This window comes from Dermacentor albipictus, chromosome 2, assembly GCF_038994185.2.
Source record: "Dermacentor albipictus isolate Rhodes 1998 colony chromosome 2, USDA_Dalb.pri_finalv2, whole genome shotgun sequence".
NCBI lineage: Eukaryota > Metazoa > Arthropoda > Arachnida > Ixodida > Ixodidae > Dermacentor > Dermacentor albipictus.
Window position 1 is genome coordinate 54370917 of NC_091822.1, and position 15963 is coordinate 54386879.

Here is a 15963-nt window from a genome sequence, read left to right on the forward strand (position 1 = left end):
TAATGTTCAGTCAAAAGCAAACAGACCAATATTTGACAGATGTTTCAATGCACTAATTGCTAGTTATTTTTGTATGTTCCTTAAAGGTTTCAAATGGATAGTTGGAAAGGTGCTGTAATTACTAGATTCTCAATAATTTCAAAGAAATCTTGGTGTGCACAAATCAGGAATGCCTTTATAAAGGCCCACAAATTTTTTGAAATTTTTGGATCGAGGCACATGAGAAAATTGCAAAAATCTTTTATGACCCATATAACTGCTTACTATCCCCCCTTAACATATCTGTTACACAAATGTAAAAGAAGTAACTTTTGTTGCTGTCTGTCAAACTGAGCCATCGTAAGCCACATACAAGACGGCCCATCGGCGACTCTTGGCACCGTACAGCTCGTATGGTAACGGCAAGCTCTCGCATGCAAGGAAGGCAACCAAGAGATCCAGAATCATGGAGCATGTGAGGACGCAATTTATTTCTCCTTCAGAAACTACATACACTTCTTTTTAAACTTCTCCTATATATATATATAATATGTATAATGTATATATAACAAGTCTCTCATTCCAGGGTGAGGCAAAAAAATAAAGAAAAACGAACAAAGGGAGGGACAAACAGCATCTCATTCTTTTCTCACTTCCAGATGAAAAAAGAAAAATTCACACAGAAACTTGATGCACGTGCACTTTTTTTATCGCCATATCCCAGCACTAAAGGGGACACCAAACGTGCACCGCCATCTCCCTTGACAACAGTGATCCCTCGCTCCTCTCCCCTCTAGCAGCACACAGACCTGTGGGGAATCCCACTCGTGCGTCTCACAAGGAACCGACCGCAACATCTCTCGAGGCTCGGCCCCGGACTTGCTGGCAGACCGACTGCAGCAAACAATTGCGACCGTCTCGACTCGCTGCAAGCTAGGAGTTCATAGGGGAGAGCGCGGTGCAAGGTCACTGTTTACATAAATAGAGCACTCAATTTTGTTAGACAAATATTTAAAAAAAAGCTTGTCACATAACCAGCCCCACGCGGAACTGTGGCTGCCCCTGTTGCAAGTCCTCGGCCTTGCCCGCCGTTCGTCCCCGGTAGTCCACCGCCGCATGATCACCCTCCCGAGCGTCAAAGGGAAGTGAATGGTCTGCCCCGTTTTGATCAGCACTAATGTAGTTAACACTGGTCCTGTCTCCCAGCCACTCGACGCTCTTTGAAGAAACAAAGTGGGCTCGGGACTAAAAAGAAATAAAATACACAAGGTAGCACTCCCAAAAAAGTACTGTACAACCAGCCCCACTCGCAAACGCAACTCCACCTCAGGCACGCGACAATGACGAGCGCACACACAGACACAGATAAGGAGAGGTGGCCAAGTGCTCAGCTGCGAGAAGACAATACACACCTCCGACCACTCGGCTACCAACACCCGGAGCAGCGGAAGAGAGGAAGGCAGACGGATGCCCCTTGCAACAAGACACTAACACGCACACGTTATGTACTCGGTACATGTTACACAAGTCTCACGCACAAGACACACACAGCGCGCCCTGAACCAGCAGGCTGGGGAACAGTGAAACAGCAGTGGGGGGGAATGTTGCTCTACTGCACTTCAGAGTGAAAGACGCAGCTATGAAAGGCAAAGAAAAAAAAAACTTTAGCGCAGGGAGCGAGGCCCAACGTGGAGGCTCTTCTGCGACAATGGGGTTTTAAGGGGGAGAAGAAAAATACATGGGGGCCGTGGGACAGAAGAGGTCGGGCCAAACGCGAAGGGGCAGGATGCGTCGAGTAGCAGTCTGTTCAACCGCCCGTCGTCGGGGGAGGGGGGGTCTCATCTACATGCTGTAGCCTTGGTAGCCCGGCATGGGTGCCCCGTAGGGAGGTGCGTAGCCAGGCGCACTTAGCATGCCTGGCGGTGCCGTCAACATCAGCTGGGGTTCGGGGGCTGCAAGCAAGAAACCAGAACGTCAAGTGGAGTCGCATTAAAACGTCACGCCGAGCGTAAAACTTGAGGCGCCCCATTTGCAGCATGAAACTGAAAGAGCTCAGGCCCCCTTCGAGACAGATTAATTCACGTAAGATCGATTTGCACCTTTCTGAAAGAAGTCTCAACAAAAGAGGGCTCTTTTAACATTGTCTTGGCATCAATTGCATACAAAAAAAGTTTATGCACAGATATTGAGCACAATACAGTCGTGCACTATGAACATCCTGGCTAAATAGGCAGTTTTCGCTTTTACATTAAAATATTAGAACACCCTTGACAACAGACATTTGAGAGTACCTAACAAAGAGTGAACAAAGAGTGCTTTGTTTGGCCTGTACTTCAGTCTCGTTTGGATATTGTAAAGGCAGTACTGAGCACAGTTTCGGGACACTAACTATTTTGCTTCACGTATGCTCCACCAGGCCCACAAGCTGAGAAAAGCACTTCGGAAGAAGGCTCACCGTAGACAAGGGGCTTCTGTTCATTCTGTGCCGATTCCTCCAGCCTCTGGTTCTCATTCTCTTCTAACTTGTCAACCTGCGACGAACAGGGACAACAATAGTTGACAAAGTGCACACACACACACTTTCACAGCTTGAAATCATGCCACCACACACACTGCAATTAATCTCAAGTAACGCTGCAACCTACTCTTTTCATCAGCTGCCACAATGGCAGCACTTCGAGGCTGGCCTAAATTCAAGTAAATACGGTACAGTCTACGCTCATTACAATGGACCCGCGTACGAGGGTTGATCCAGAAATAAGCTTCCGATCAATTTTAGAAATACAGTTTATTCTCATAGAAATTTACATCACTGGAAAGATATGAAACTTTGCTCTACTTTTCTATATAGTCGCCTATTTTCTATAGTCTACGCATATTTGTAGGCGGTGCTCCAGTTTCTGTATCCCAATGTCATAGAACTCCGTTGCTAACCCACTAAGAAAGCGCTTCACCTCTTCTTTGACTTCGTCGCACCAGAAGCGTTGGCCACTCAAACGTTCTTTTAACTTGTGGAACAAGTGATAATCACTAGGTGCGAGGTCTGGACTGTAGGGTGGATGGTACATGACAGTCTACCCAAATTATGTCAAAAGTTCCTGCGTTTGGCGGGAGATGTGAGGTCGTGGCGTTGTTGTGAAGCAGCGTTACACCGGCTGCCAGTCTTTCTCGCCAGCGGTTCTGGATAGCTCGCCCGAGTTTTCTTAGAGTTGCACAACAACTGCGAGTTGATTGTCGTCCCACATTCCATAAACTCAATCAGCAGTATCCCCTTACGATCACAAAGAACATTGGCCATGACTCTGCCAGCAAAAAGAGTTTGAACTTCTTTGCGACTGGTGACTGGGTGACGCCACTGTTTGCATGTTTCATTTCAGGAGTGAAACGAAACACCCACGTTTCATCTTGTGTAACAACGGAGTCCAAATTTCCTTCCCATCTTCTTGACATTTTTGAAGAAACTAGCGAGCACAGTCAAGGTGTTTCTCCTTGTGGTCTGATGTCAATAGCTGCAGTACCTATCAAGCACAACACTTGTGATACCCCAATTTTTCAGTCAAAGCTCTTTCCACTGTACTGTAAGAACTCCCAGCAATCGGAGCAACAAGTGTACGGATGGTGAGCCTCCTTTTTTGAAGCACTTCGCGTTGGACCATCTAGATAACCGCCTCAGAAACTGACAGTCTTCCACTCCGTTTTTCATTGTGGACTTTTTTCCGACCGGCACTAAACTCGATGCACCACTTTCGTACGTGTTGAACGGCCATACACTTGTCGCCATACACCTCTGTCAACTGACGAATGTCCATAGGTGGAGTCGTTTCGGCATGCAAGAAGCAAATTATGGAACGAATCACGCACTTGGCGGGATCAACAATGGGAACCTCCATAACGAATGGCTGCTGAGCCAAGAATGAATGGTGCAGCGAAGCGTGGCCAGGGGGAATCGAGAGTGGGGGAACAGCCACATGTAGCAGTGTTGCCGGATTTCGCCTCACCTTTCCGTATGGAGGGCGCTTTTTGGGAACTACTTCTGGGTCAACCCTTCTACAACAGACTTTCGGATACAACGGATTATATTTCAACCTTAGTTTGGTCTGCCTATTAATGCAACGAAGTTTGCTTTTAACAGACGGTGCTACATCTAACTACCTGCTACAGCGGACGAAATTAGCAGCAATTTTTGTCAAAATCGGCCACATAAAACATACTTTTGCATTGCCGACACGGGCTGACATCTGACTTCCGAGAGTCGGCCGACGATCGCAGCTCAATATATCACAAGCGGAAAGGAGGAAGGCGGGACGGAAGCGCGCTGTCTCCTTTGGCGCACGAGGCAAGGGGTGCGCTGGCATTCTACTCTTGGTGGCTGTTGCTTACGCCGCACCCGCACGGGCGCCACACCTTGAAAGCTATCTGCGATTTGGACAAAGTGCGCCCAGAGCTGGTAGTTTCGTATGCGCTGTGCTTTTGACATTTAGTTCGCACTGAAGCGAGAGACAGCACGAAGGTCAATTCGCTCGCTGCTGCCACCGCGCTTCTTCACTCTAACATTTTGACGACTTTCCGCGGTTATCAAGCGAGATGAGTTCATGTTTACTGTCCGTGCCCGACACCACGATTGTTAATTTAGTTAGCAAGCGAATGTTTACAAGTTTATACGGCCAATGAAACTACTATCCGTACTTTGCATAGCTGTCGACTAATTTGCTATTGCAATCGATGCTTCGCATTTTGGGTGAAACTGCAACTTGTTTTTTTTTTTTTTTTTACTTTGGATGTGCGTCACTCACTATGCAATAATGCTGCTTGACATCACAACCAACGTTTTGAAAAACAAGACATTTCAGATATTACATACTTTGGATAAAACGGACATATCTTGTAGGATTATCAGGGCCCGTTGTAATGAGAGCCCATCGTAAGATTAAATTGGGGAGTTTTACATGCCAAAACCATGATCCGATTATGAGGCACACTGTAGCGGGGCTGAAATTTGAACCAGCTGGGGTTCTTTAACGTGCACCTAAATCTAAATACATGGGTATTTTTGCATTTTGCCCCCATCGAAACGTGGCCGCCATGGCCGGAATTAAATCCTGCGACCTCGTGCTTAGCAGCCCAACACCATAGCCACTAAGCAACAGTGGCGGGTGAGAGTGGATTGTATATCATTTTATTCAGAACCAAAATCAGGTGCGACATTTGCTACAAACGATGCCACTTATGTTATTTGATTACTTTCACAAAATGAAACATTACACCACGCTTCACAGACCTTTATAAAAGGCTGGAAAAAACATTCAGCAAAATGAGTTGACATATCTTTCGAGTGAAATATGACTCCTTCAAAAGCGCATAAAAATTATTACGAACTTCAGTTATAATATGTGCACCGATTTCCCCCTTCCATTATACTGCCCTATTCACTTGCAAAAATACAGCAGAAGTACAGTCATATGCTTTGAAAAAAAAAAAGGAATGTGCTAACTGGGAAAACAATTAAAAGTCGATAGAAAATTTGGCAGACTCAACTGTAGTTGACATCTACGTAACGCGTTGGGCGAATTGCTGCAGCGCTGGCAAAGCCCAAGTGGCTTCTGCCATTCCTGTGGCTTTGGCAAGCTTAGGTTTGTGCTTGAATTCAGCATCGGTGAGGAACTTCCTCAGGTCAGGTGTTTTGGCAGGAAGTTCTGATGTGCGCACTTGGCGACAATAGATGCTGCACAAGACGACAAAGCATGCCAAGTTGGTGGGGCCTATACCGTACGCGCTTTGTCATTTTCTTATGACGTACTGTGAAAACCAAGACGGGAAACCTAAGTGATCAAGCTGGTGGGCGACGCCTAAATATGGTGCTGCCAAAGCAAAACGCAACGCTCGCTCTGTGCCACCCACAGCACAGAACAGCAGCACATTTGTATTATACTGTACATTAAAAATTGCAGTACACTTCCAATAGCATTGAACCACATGACGTGAAACAGGCGATGCTTATTGTGATAGGGTTAGCAGCGATGGCCGTGACTGCAACAATCTGCGAGGAGGAAACAGTCCAGCACGCCACTTTCACGAGAAGCGGGCGAGCGCCTACTGCTCTCGATCACGCCTGTGTCGTGCCTTTTATTCACACGGGATCTAGCGGCCGGAAAACACATCTTTCGATCGCAGTGTGCCGAAGTACTGAACGTCAAAAGATCATGTTTTCTGGGAAAAGCAACTAGGAAAAAAAGAAGTATAACTGCAATGGGTCTTTTTTTTGTTCTCTATCATCGACATTGTCACTGGGAAGCGTAAAAAGTGGGAGCGTACCAACGAAGTTCTCCTGTATCTTGTTTCATATTTCACTTCTGACAAACCAAAAGGAAAGCACAAACAACAACAGACGATTACCTGCACGGCCTTTTGGCAATAATAACATGGCCAACTTTCTGTGCTGCTGCGTGGTATGACAAACTTGCTGAATTTCTCCCAGGTCAACTGCAATTTATCTTACTTCGAGATGAAGTTCCGAGCCAACAATTGCAAACAGAATTACCATTCTAGTATTAATATGCACTCACTCCTTTAATTGGTGGTTGATCAAAACATGAGCATTTGCAGGCTCAGTATTGCATCAGGCCAAATTTATTGCGCGCCTTTTTTTCAGAGAAAATGGGTCCAAAAATTACCAGCAGATTACAATTGGGTACAAAACCGTGTTTGCAGTGGTGGCAAGAGCCTACCGTCAGAGCCATCACAAGGCGGCAACAAAGCATGTTTTCGTGAAGGCTGCTGAGAGTTCAGTTTGTGCTCGAATACGATCTGGAGCAATACTCAGTCAATCACTTTTGGAGACCTGATCACTTTCAAGAGATGTTGCGTAACTCGGCATAGGAAGCATCAGCATATGCGTTTCTGGCACCGTGCCAAGCTTGCCATCTGCGCACAGTGCCACGAATGCTGTCAAAGGCCGCATACTTCAACGAGCCCCACACAGTGTGTCGCACACGTGATAGCAGTATAGCGAAATTTTGTTAATTTGAACCTTGTTAATTTGGCAAATCGGATCATTCGGACTCATCCACTGGTCCCGGCAGGCACATGCATTATTTAATGCAATGAAACTTCATTGATTCAAACGTATTTAGCCCCACATCGCTTAATTCGGAAAACTCTCAGAGCGTGGCAACCGTGGAGCACTGCAAATGTGCGATGCAAAAGAGAAAAAGGCATTAGAGCCCAATAAAACGAAGCAACGGAGTTCACATCAACATAGGCATCAGTGGAAATCGTACGTGAACGACAACAACGCCAGAATGCATTGCGCCTATTTGTGCCTTTAAGGGGGGACGCGGCTCTTGAAACGGTAAAAAATCACAAAAAAGTCGATTTTCGGAAAAGTGCATTTTAGCTACGTTTATACATTCAAGAATCCCTCCGCGAAATCTAGAAGCTAAATTTAATCGGAAAATAACAAAAAATCGCGCTTAAAGGGGCCAAGGTGAACGCGAAATCAGCAAAATTTGGTCAAAAATGTTCAAACTTCGCGCCGTCACCATTTGCGAACGCGGTGGCCGATGGCCGCCATCTTGCGCTTGTTTTGAAGCTGTTTTCTTTGTGCGCATTTTGCACCAGTTCAAAATGGCGTCGGTGAAGGGAAACCGACGCTATCGCGTCATTTCTGGAGGATGCGTCCGTGCCGCCGATTGGCCAAAGCGCGCACACCCCCGCGCGCCTCGCTCCTATTGGTCCGGTGCTCGTCGGCGCGCGCTCGACCGCTCTCGCGTCTCGCTACGTGTGTTTATCTCTGGTTTCATCGCGCCGCTGTCTACGTTTGTTCAGCCGCTTGCTTCGCGACGTTTGATAAGATGCTCATTTCGCTGCCCGGATGGCTGGAAAAGATTGTCGTCTCAACGCTACTACGCGTCAAGCGGCTGTGCAATGCGCGACGGAAGGCGGCTAGGCCTGTCATACTCGCGGAGTTGCCGGTTGCTGGTCTGCCTGGACATTCTACCGGATCGAGTTCCGAGCTGCAAACTGGCGCGTCTAGCGTCAACACCTCGTCCGCCCACGCCACGCGTGTTGGCACAGATCGTGCAGGCACCGTTTCCTTCACGACTGAAGAAAGTAGCGAGCGCGCAGCGAGCGCTGGAAAACGTCCGGAGCGCCGGACCTTCGAAGTGCTAACTCCATCAAGAAGCGAGAAGCCTCTTTGAGCGCAAGGAAGCTGGCCAAAAAGCGGCAAAAAGATAGGATGTATCCAGATTATGCCCCTAGTGAATTTCCTTGAGATTTTATTGGTATATTCTCAATAAAGATGTTGCAGAACGTTTTTCCTTGATTTCTCAAAACGAGAATTCCGACAGACTTCCAATTTTGGAGGTAAAATAGCTTCTGTCCTATTTCAGCTATTAACATAATTTTTTTTTTGCCAGAAAGATAAATGTATGCAGTAAGCAATATGCACCTTTTCAAAGCAGCACTCTTCTCAAAAAGCTTTTGAAATGGGTCACATGCTTGACATGCCAAGATGGCATTTTTTTCTCACATCTTTGATGAGCTCTAACTCTTGCTCAGATTAGCCTACAACATTGAATAATACCTTATGGCACTCCCTGAACATCCTAGATAGTCTTTATACTCAAATTACTGTGTTAGGGTTTTCTGTTTAGAAGCTAATTTTCCTCCAAACAAAGGACTCGGCTTATACAATGCATTTGGAGTATATCAGAAACTACTTATCCTATGGCAAAATTAATTATATTTTTAGAATCTGCATATTAAAATACACAATGTGTGAAAATTTCGTTGAGATCTGTCCACAAATAAAAAAGTTGTATTTCAAGTGTAGCCTCCCCCCTTAAAGCCTTTCTTGCGTTCTTGCCTTCATGACTGTAGTTGCCATACCACTCGCACCAATAGTGGGCACAGTTTCGTCCGCGGCAATTATGGGAGACAGTAGTTTCGTTTTTACTCAGTGCGGAGCTTTCGAGTACGAAGAGCACCGTCCACATCGCGACGACCGGTGACATAGCGGCACTGGCAAAAAAATTCGGATGCATGCGCGGTAGTGAAAAGAGTCTCGGATGAAGACGTGTGCCACGACCGTGCTGTGAAGGAAGCCACAAGGGTTTCCCTGCTGCGAGCATTAACAGGATTTGATGATTCATTCAGTAAATAAAAGCGTGTTGACATACTACGCATTTGCTTGTTTTCTTGATACCCTCGATAATTCAACATTCCGTTAATTCAGACATTCTTTTCGGTCCCTTGAAATCTGAATTAACAAGCTTTCACTGCATATCTGAAAGTGATCACTTGTGAATACTGCTCCTGGGCACTTGGTTTATGTGGCCAAGAAGTGCAAATGACGACGACAATGCTCAGTTTTCACTACGAAAGCTTGTTAAAAAAAAATTACCTTCTGTAAATGTCACTTCTGCAAATGTTTTTTTACGATCGCAAATGCAGGCAATGCTACATTTTTCTTTTATAAATGGGGGGCATGTTACATTCAGCTACACTTCCATTTTCTTACCTTCACCCCGCAATAATTGGGTATGCATTAGAACCGGTACATGCAGCAATAAGCAAGGAGGCAATACGCACCTTGGTGATGTACTCCCGCATGACTTGCACAAAGTAGGGCATGGCAAAGTCCATGATATTGTGCTTCCAGGCCAGCTCGAGGATGACGTCAGGGTGCAGCAGGTCGTAGCACTGGAACAGGCAAGCACCAAAGCACTCGTAGTTCTTCTCGTCCAGGAACCAACTCAGCAGCTCCTCGGCCGTCTCGGCATTCTTGGACTCGGCCGCATACTCCATCGCATCCCGGAACAGGCGATCCTTCTTGCACAGTTCCACCGACTGCTTCCAGCGGTTATTGCCCTGGTGGGATAACGCACGTACAGGATGAGGCCACTGCATTCTCTCGTCAAGACACTCGCTGTAATTAAGCGTTGGGTGCCCCACTTTCACTTTAAAACATGTGTACACAACCTTCCCAAGCATGCAAGTCACAGGTGGCTTCACTATTTCTTTTTATGGCAGCCTTCTGACCATTCAGGCTTGTATGTCCGCAGACACAATTCAAGTTGTTGCCACTGTGCTCTTTCGGTAATTGGCATGGGAGGCTGTACTGGAGGGCGCCTAAAGGTTTGGCTTGGTCACGAATCCCCATCCAAATTGCGTTGTAATGACGACCTGCTGTCTGGTCACCACTTGCAATTATATAACCAACAGCAGACTATTTCGACATTTTGAATGGAGGCAGCAAATGTCATGGACAGTATCTACCTGCACAAAAAGCAAGTTGGCTAACTGAAAAGTGGGCTGTGCCTTTACTCATCCATGGTGGGAGAATACGAAATTGTTTGAATACAAATAGTAAGCATTGAATATTGGATGGAATATCGAACAGTAAATTGGAGAAATGCATATTTATGACAGGAATATTTATAACCGGTACAAAGCCTGTATTGATTAGTCCATAAAAGACGGCTAGCTTTCAGGGACAAACAAGCTTTATGCACAAGATCACATTTTTAGAGGGGTGTATGTATACTCAAATATCACTGAATAGAATAGCGAACGTTTCAATAATACCATTCGTGAATTTAATATGTGCAATCTGGATGTGGCCACATATGTGGCGCAAAGCCACGTCATGTGTGCCACGGAACCCGTCATGCTCAATGCTGCCCGAGCGGGTGCTTCCCTTTGTTTTCGCAGCACATTACAGACGGGTTGCCTCGGCCGAAGCAGTAGCAGCAGACTCGCTGCGAGCGCTCCTGATGCCGGTTCATGCGCACAGCGCCCGAACACCCCATTTCGCGAAATTGTGCAGAGTTGGAAGGGTCTGCCTCTGTATGTACGAGGTTCGTCCGGGTCAACAGGACTGATCGAAATGATAACGTGAAGCAGACTGAGGGAACAGTAGCCAAAACCGCAAAACAAAAACTGGCACTAGCACTGGCAAACAAAACAACTAGGTGCTTTAATAGGAAAACATTGGTTGTGCTTTCTAGACAATCACTTACACTGTCACTGTCTTCTTGCATGTGATTGTCTAGAAAGCGCAACCAATGTTTTCCTATTACAATGAACCAACTTGCCCAACAACGCATCCTGCTAGGTGCTTTACGCCACATGCGTAAAAACTGCAGCAGAAGAACTTGAGAGACTGGTTGTAAGTCAGCTTTGCAAAAATGAGTGGCTGCTGTGCAACTAGCTTTCCAAGTACATTAGGTAACTGCCAAAAGAAAAACAAGGAAAAAAAAGTTGGGAAAAAGGAAAAAGCTACTTAAGAACTTGCCTGCCGTAAACCCACGTAAGAAGGCCTGTTGCAAGGCAAACGTCGCTGGTCACAGCGTAAAAGAAAATGGTACACGACTAGACAGCAAGATACACCTAATTACAAACAAGCAAAGATCACAGGTTACATGTAGGCTTCAACTGCAAAACCATTAACAAAACTTGCATTATTCATTTTGTTTCTGCATTCCTCCGAACACGTCTGTTGCTTCATCTGACAGGTTGAGATATTTCATTTGACAGTCGGAAGACAGCAACAAGACATTACCAGTCGGATGTTGCGCAGTATTTTGTTAGTTGCGCTATTCAAAAATACCGAACACAGTAAACCTCAGGCCACTTATGTATGACATAACCGCCTACAGGGCAGGACTGGATATTTAATTCTGGGGTTTTACGTGCCAAAACAACCATTTGATTATGAGGCATGCCGTAGTGGGGACTTCAGATTAACTTTGACCACCAGGGGATCTTTAACATGCGCCCAGCCCGCGGAACTCTGGCGTATTCGCATTTCACCCCAATCGAAATGTAGCCACCGTGGCCGGGCAGGACTGGATAAAAGGTGGTCTTTTTCGACTCTCCTTTATCTTCCCACAGAGCTATGTATATGCTTACAGCTTATAGTGGATCAGCGTGAGACGAAATACCGGTTATGATGCGGCTTCTGGAAAATCCTGCAGACAATCAAGGAAGCAAGTGCCTTTCTCAATGAGGTGTGCTGGTCAAAGGGAGAGAGTGACCGGGGTAATGCGGAGGCGACACTGAGTGAGCGAATGAACTGCAGAACTCTTCAACTTGCGGGTTTCCGCAGAACTATTACGTGGAACTCTGGCCTTTGCTTCCAAGTTGTTGATAAATTCGACTTCGCCTGCCATCTGCTAGCCACTTCTTTAGCTCAGATGGTAGAGCAGCTGCCCCGGAAAGGCGGTGGTCCCAGGTTCGAGTTCCAGACCAGGACATTTTTCCTTAAGTGCGAAGCTTTTCTTTCGAGGAAGCCGTATCAGTTTCCTTTGTAACACTTAGCTACGTTTGGGTAGATGTCTCATTTTCCCTTTATTCAGAACTGCAGAAAAATTAAAGGCACAGCGGCAGCGTACAGGCATGCAGGGGTTGGCTAGGGTACTGAGAAGCATTTTGCCCGAGCCGTTTGTCAGCGGCACATGGTCCGCAACGAGCGCATGCGCATTGTTGCTGTTTGACTCTTCCGTTTGTGTACAGGAAGTGAATACAATTGCCGACATATTTTCGGACATGGACGGGGTCTCAAAAATGTAAAGAAGCTGGCACTCTGGAAAAATTAATTTTGAAGGTAAAATTAATTTAGCTTTTTTTCTTTACAACTCCAGCGCTGCAGAAAAATCAGTTGAAGCTGCAAGTGAATTTCAAAGTGCCCATCATGATGCCCGTCGTTGCGAAGTACAGATATTGTGCGTGCAACCTTGACTGCACGACACTGTCAGTTTAAACTGTTCCACTAATTCTTAAGTTCAGAATGCCCACACGCGAGCTTTTGCCATCCCTACCAGCACGTGCACATTAAAACTTTTGCTATATGCATTTGCAATAGTCGCTGGCCGATCGCCCATGAACCCGGCTTCCTGCACACTGCCGTCAGTAGAGCCTGTGCACGTGATACAGTATCGCGACAGATCTCCCTGTATTCCTCTGTGGGTCAAACAAATATCGAGGGCAAACTTCCCGCGACGACATGCCACTCAACAACCCCGTTGGCCAGACCTAACCAGCACCCTCTCCTTGGGAGTCTGGTCAAAGTTGCGGTTTGGTACAGAGTTGTAGTGCTTCGCAGTGGCTGTACGGCACTTTGGAAAGCGGAGGAACCACCTCGCAGCCGAGGGTGAGGGCACATCCCCGTCATGTGCTTCTGATTCCCAGACACAAACGCGGCAAGTGCAAGTTTTGCACATGCGCAGCCTTTGAAAAATGTTTTGGTTATAGTGCAGTACTGCTTATTAGTGCGGAAATTTGAGATTCTGGCAACTTGCGCAACAAGCGGTCTGTGTTGTACAGTAAAAGCTAGTTAATTCGAACCGCAAGGGGAAGCCGCTTCAGTTCGAATTAACGAAAGTTCGAACTAACGAAAGTGAAGGAGAGCAACAGTACACTGAGATTTGGAAGCAGTAGGGCATGTCAGAAATTTGGCGTGTCAGAAAGTGATGGCGTGTGCCGCGGGCACACGCCATCTTCAAGTCGAAGCTCTGGGTCCGACTGTGCCACACCACCGATGTCCACCGAAACGAACGTTAGCCGAGGCTTAACACTATCACAATGATTCGCGACGGCCGATACCTCCTAAGCTGAAAACAGAGGTGCACAACCGATGAAGACTGCCGAGACAAAGACGCTGAACATGTGAAGGTGGCGAAGGCCCTGATTCGTTGGTTCTTGATTGCAAGCGCAGCTGCGACGTACTTGATTCGCTGTGTTTTGGCGCTTGCCGTGCTATCTCCGCACAACATTAGCAGCTGTACAAGATTTGCAAAGCCTCCGAGATTCGCAACGGGCAAGAAGTCTTGGAGGTTACGTAGAACGGAGAGGCAGCAGCCGCCGCTGGCTTCTGGCTGACCCCGCGCAGGCTAGATTTTTTTCCGATTTTGCCTTCTCTCGCCGTTCTCTCCGTTTCGGAGGCAATACAGCCTTGTGTGTAGGCAGTAGGCGCTTTTCTCTGGCCGTGTGCCAGGTGAGCGTAGTTCGAATTATCCGTGAGGGAACCTTCTCGCGTTCGAATTAACGGATTTTTTTATACATAGACTTCTGTGGAGCTTGGCCGGACCAAATCGTACAGTTCGAATTATCCATAAATTCGAATTATTGAAGTTCGAATTAACGAGCTTTCACTGTAGTTCCCTTTTAAACAATTAAATCGCAACATTTTATTCGAAACTTCGAATAGTCACACAACCCTACTTATATCATTCACCATTCACAGTTAATACTGCGCCACGGCCAGAAATAGCTCGTGCACGCGGGCACACCCATGCGTCAGCACAAAGCTGTGGCCCTAGAAAAAGCGTCGCATTGCATCTCGTAGCAGGCTCAAAAGTAGAACGGTTCCAGCGCAAAGCAGCCACCGAGTCAACGTCCAGCTGTCAAAGGAGGGGCATACCTTGTACAGGTAAGCGGCCAGGCGTCTAAATTCGACCAGGTCGTGCCGCTCCAGCCGCTGTGCCAGGGCAATGTTGTCGAAGTTGTCGAAGGCGTCGATGGAGGTGCGCAGGCCCTGAAAGTCCTCCTCCTCGATCAGCAGGCCGTTGAGGGCCTCGTTGACGGCCTTGTTGTTGAGGCTCTGTACCGAGCGCAGGTACGGCTTGACCAGGGGCAAGTGCCCCACTCGGGTGAAGTGACCGACGGCACGCGTGTGGTCCATGCGCGGTGCCAGTACCAGCAGCAGGTCGTTAAGCAGCATCGGCTTGTGGTCCAGGTAGAATTGCACTGCCCGATAGTACAGTTCGATGTTCGCAACCTGCAAGGTCGAGGCCAAAGGGCAGTCAGGTACACTTCCGTGTGCAACCAACAGCACACTTGCACGGTCTGCCGACGGAGGTCGTGCAGATTAATGCGACCAGTAACCAAGGAAGGACTTGGTACCATTCCCTCACTTGCACCAGCTTTCACAGAAAGAAATGTTTGCAATTAAGCAGGACAAAGAAACAGGACTCCAACCGAAATGCTTCTGCTCGTGTTGCAGTTGCCATAAATAGGTAGAAATTTGCACCATCCAGATTGATGATTGGCATGGCAGTTTACACCTGCCACTGTGCACCAAGCAAGTTTCACACCTATCTGTGGTTTTTGATGACAATGTTGTCACAACTGCCTCGAAAATTTAAGCAAGATGCAATGTGGCCCCAGGCTGATTCAGCAAATTTGCAAATGAAGCTGGCCAGACTTGAAAAATTAAGCTGTGAGCAACTGACTCAAAACACCAAGGAAGTGCAAATGCTAAATAGCTCTCACATGGAATATCAAATCAAGGAAAAAAAGATAAATATTTAACATTAACACAATTCAAAACAAATTTCTCACAGGAAACTGGCTGCTGCACATACTCAAGAGTCTGCCCTTATTGTGCCACGAGAATGTCGCCAGCCATTCACAAATTAGTAAAGAAAAATTGCAACGTACAGCATGGTCCACTTTTATGAAAGACACCACCACATTGGTGCTTCAGCATTGATTACAGCTCAACTTTTACTGGAGGGTGTCAAAAATGATCTTTAATGGTGCTTTATAATGCCTACCTAAAGCTTCACACGCTTTTTCTAAGGTATAGGAAATCTTGGAAGTTATGTTGGCTGGGATATAAATTAGCCGTTCCATCTTGGGTGAAGACACGAGGGACAAGTTCCCAACTTTGTTCAAAGCGTTTTTGCAACAGATCCATGAAGTTTCAAAAGGATGCAACCAACAGAGCAACCAGCCTGAGATGTGACGCAGATTGATCGGGTGTAGCATCTGATACTATGTGCAACACTTCTGAAACTTGGAATTGGAAACTTTTACTCGTAGTACCAACAGCCACGTACAAGTCAGATGCATTCTGCCTAGCACTGGCATGTCTTGGAAGGAGTAAGAGCACCATGTAAAATGGCAATGAGGAACAAAGAGATGCACTAATTAATGGACGAATGACAGCGGCAATGGCACACAGACGGAAGTCTCTTGACC

General features: G+C 46.7%; 1 protein-coding gene across 1 annotated transcript in view; it reads right to left on the bottom strand.

Annotated features, from left to right (window-relative positions):
- Nucleotides 1-443: 443 nt before the first annotated feature.
- The window catches only part of Chc (clathrin heavy chain), a 55006-nt gene continuing 39486 nt past the window's right edge, over nt 444-15963 (bottom strand). The window contains exons 10-13 of the mRNA XM_065431653.1: nt 14402-14758; nt 9571-9849; nt 2435-2510; nt 444-1931 (exon numbers count right to left, since the gene is read on the bottom strand). Coding sequence (XP_065287725.1) covers nt 1822-1931; nt 2435-2510; nt 9571-9849; nt 14402-14758 — 822 coding nt within the window. The 3' untranslated portion in view covers nt 444-1821. The remainder of the gene's footprint in view (nt 1932-2434; nt 2511-9570; nt 9850-14401; nt 14759-15963) is intronic.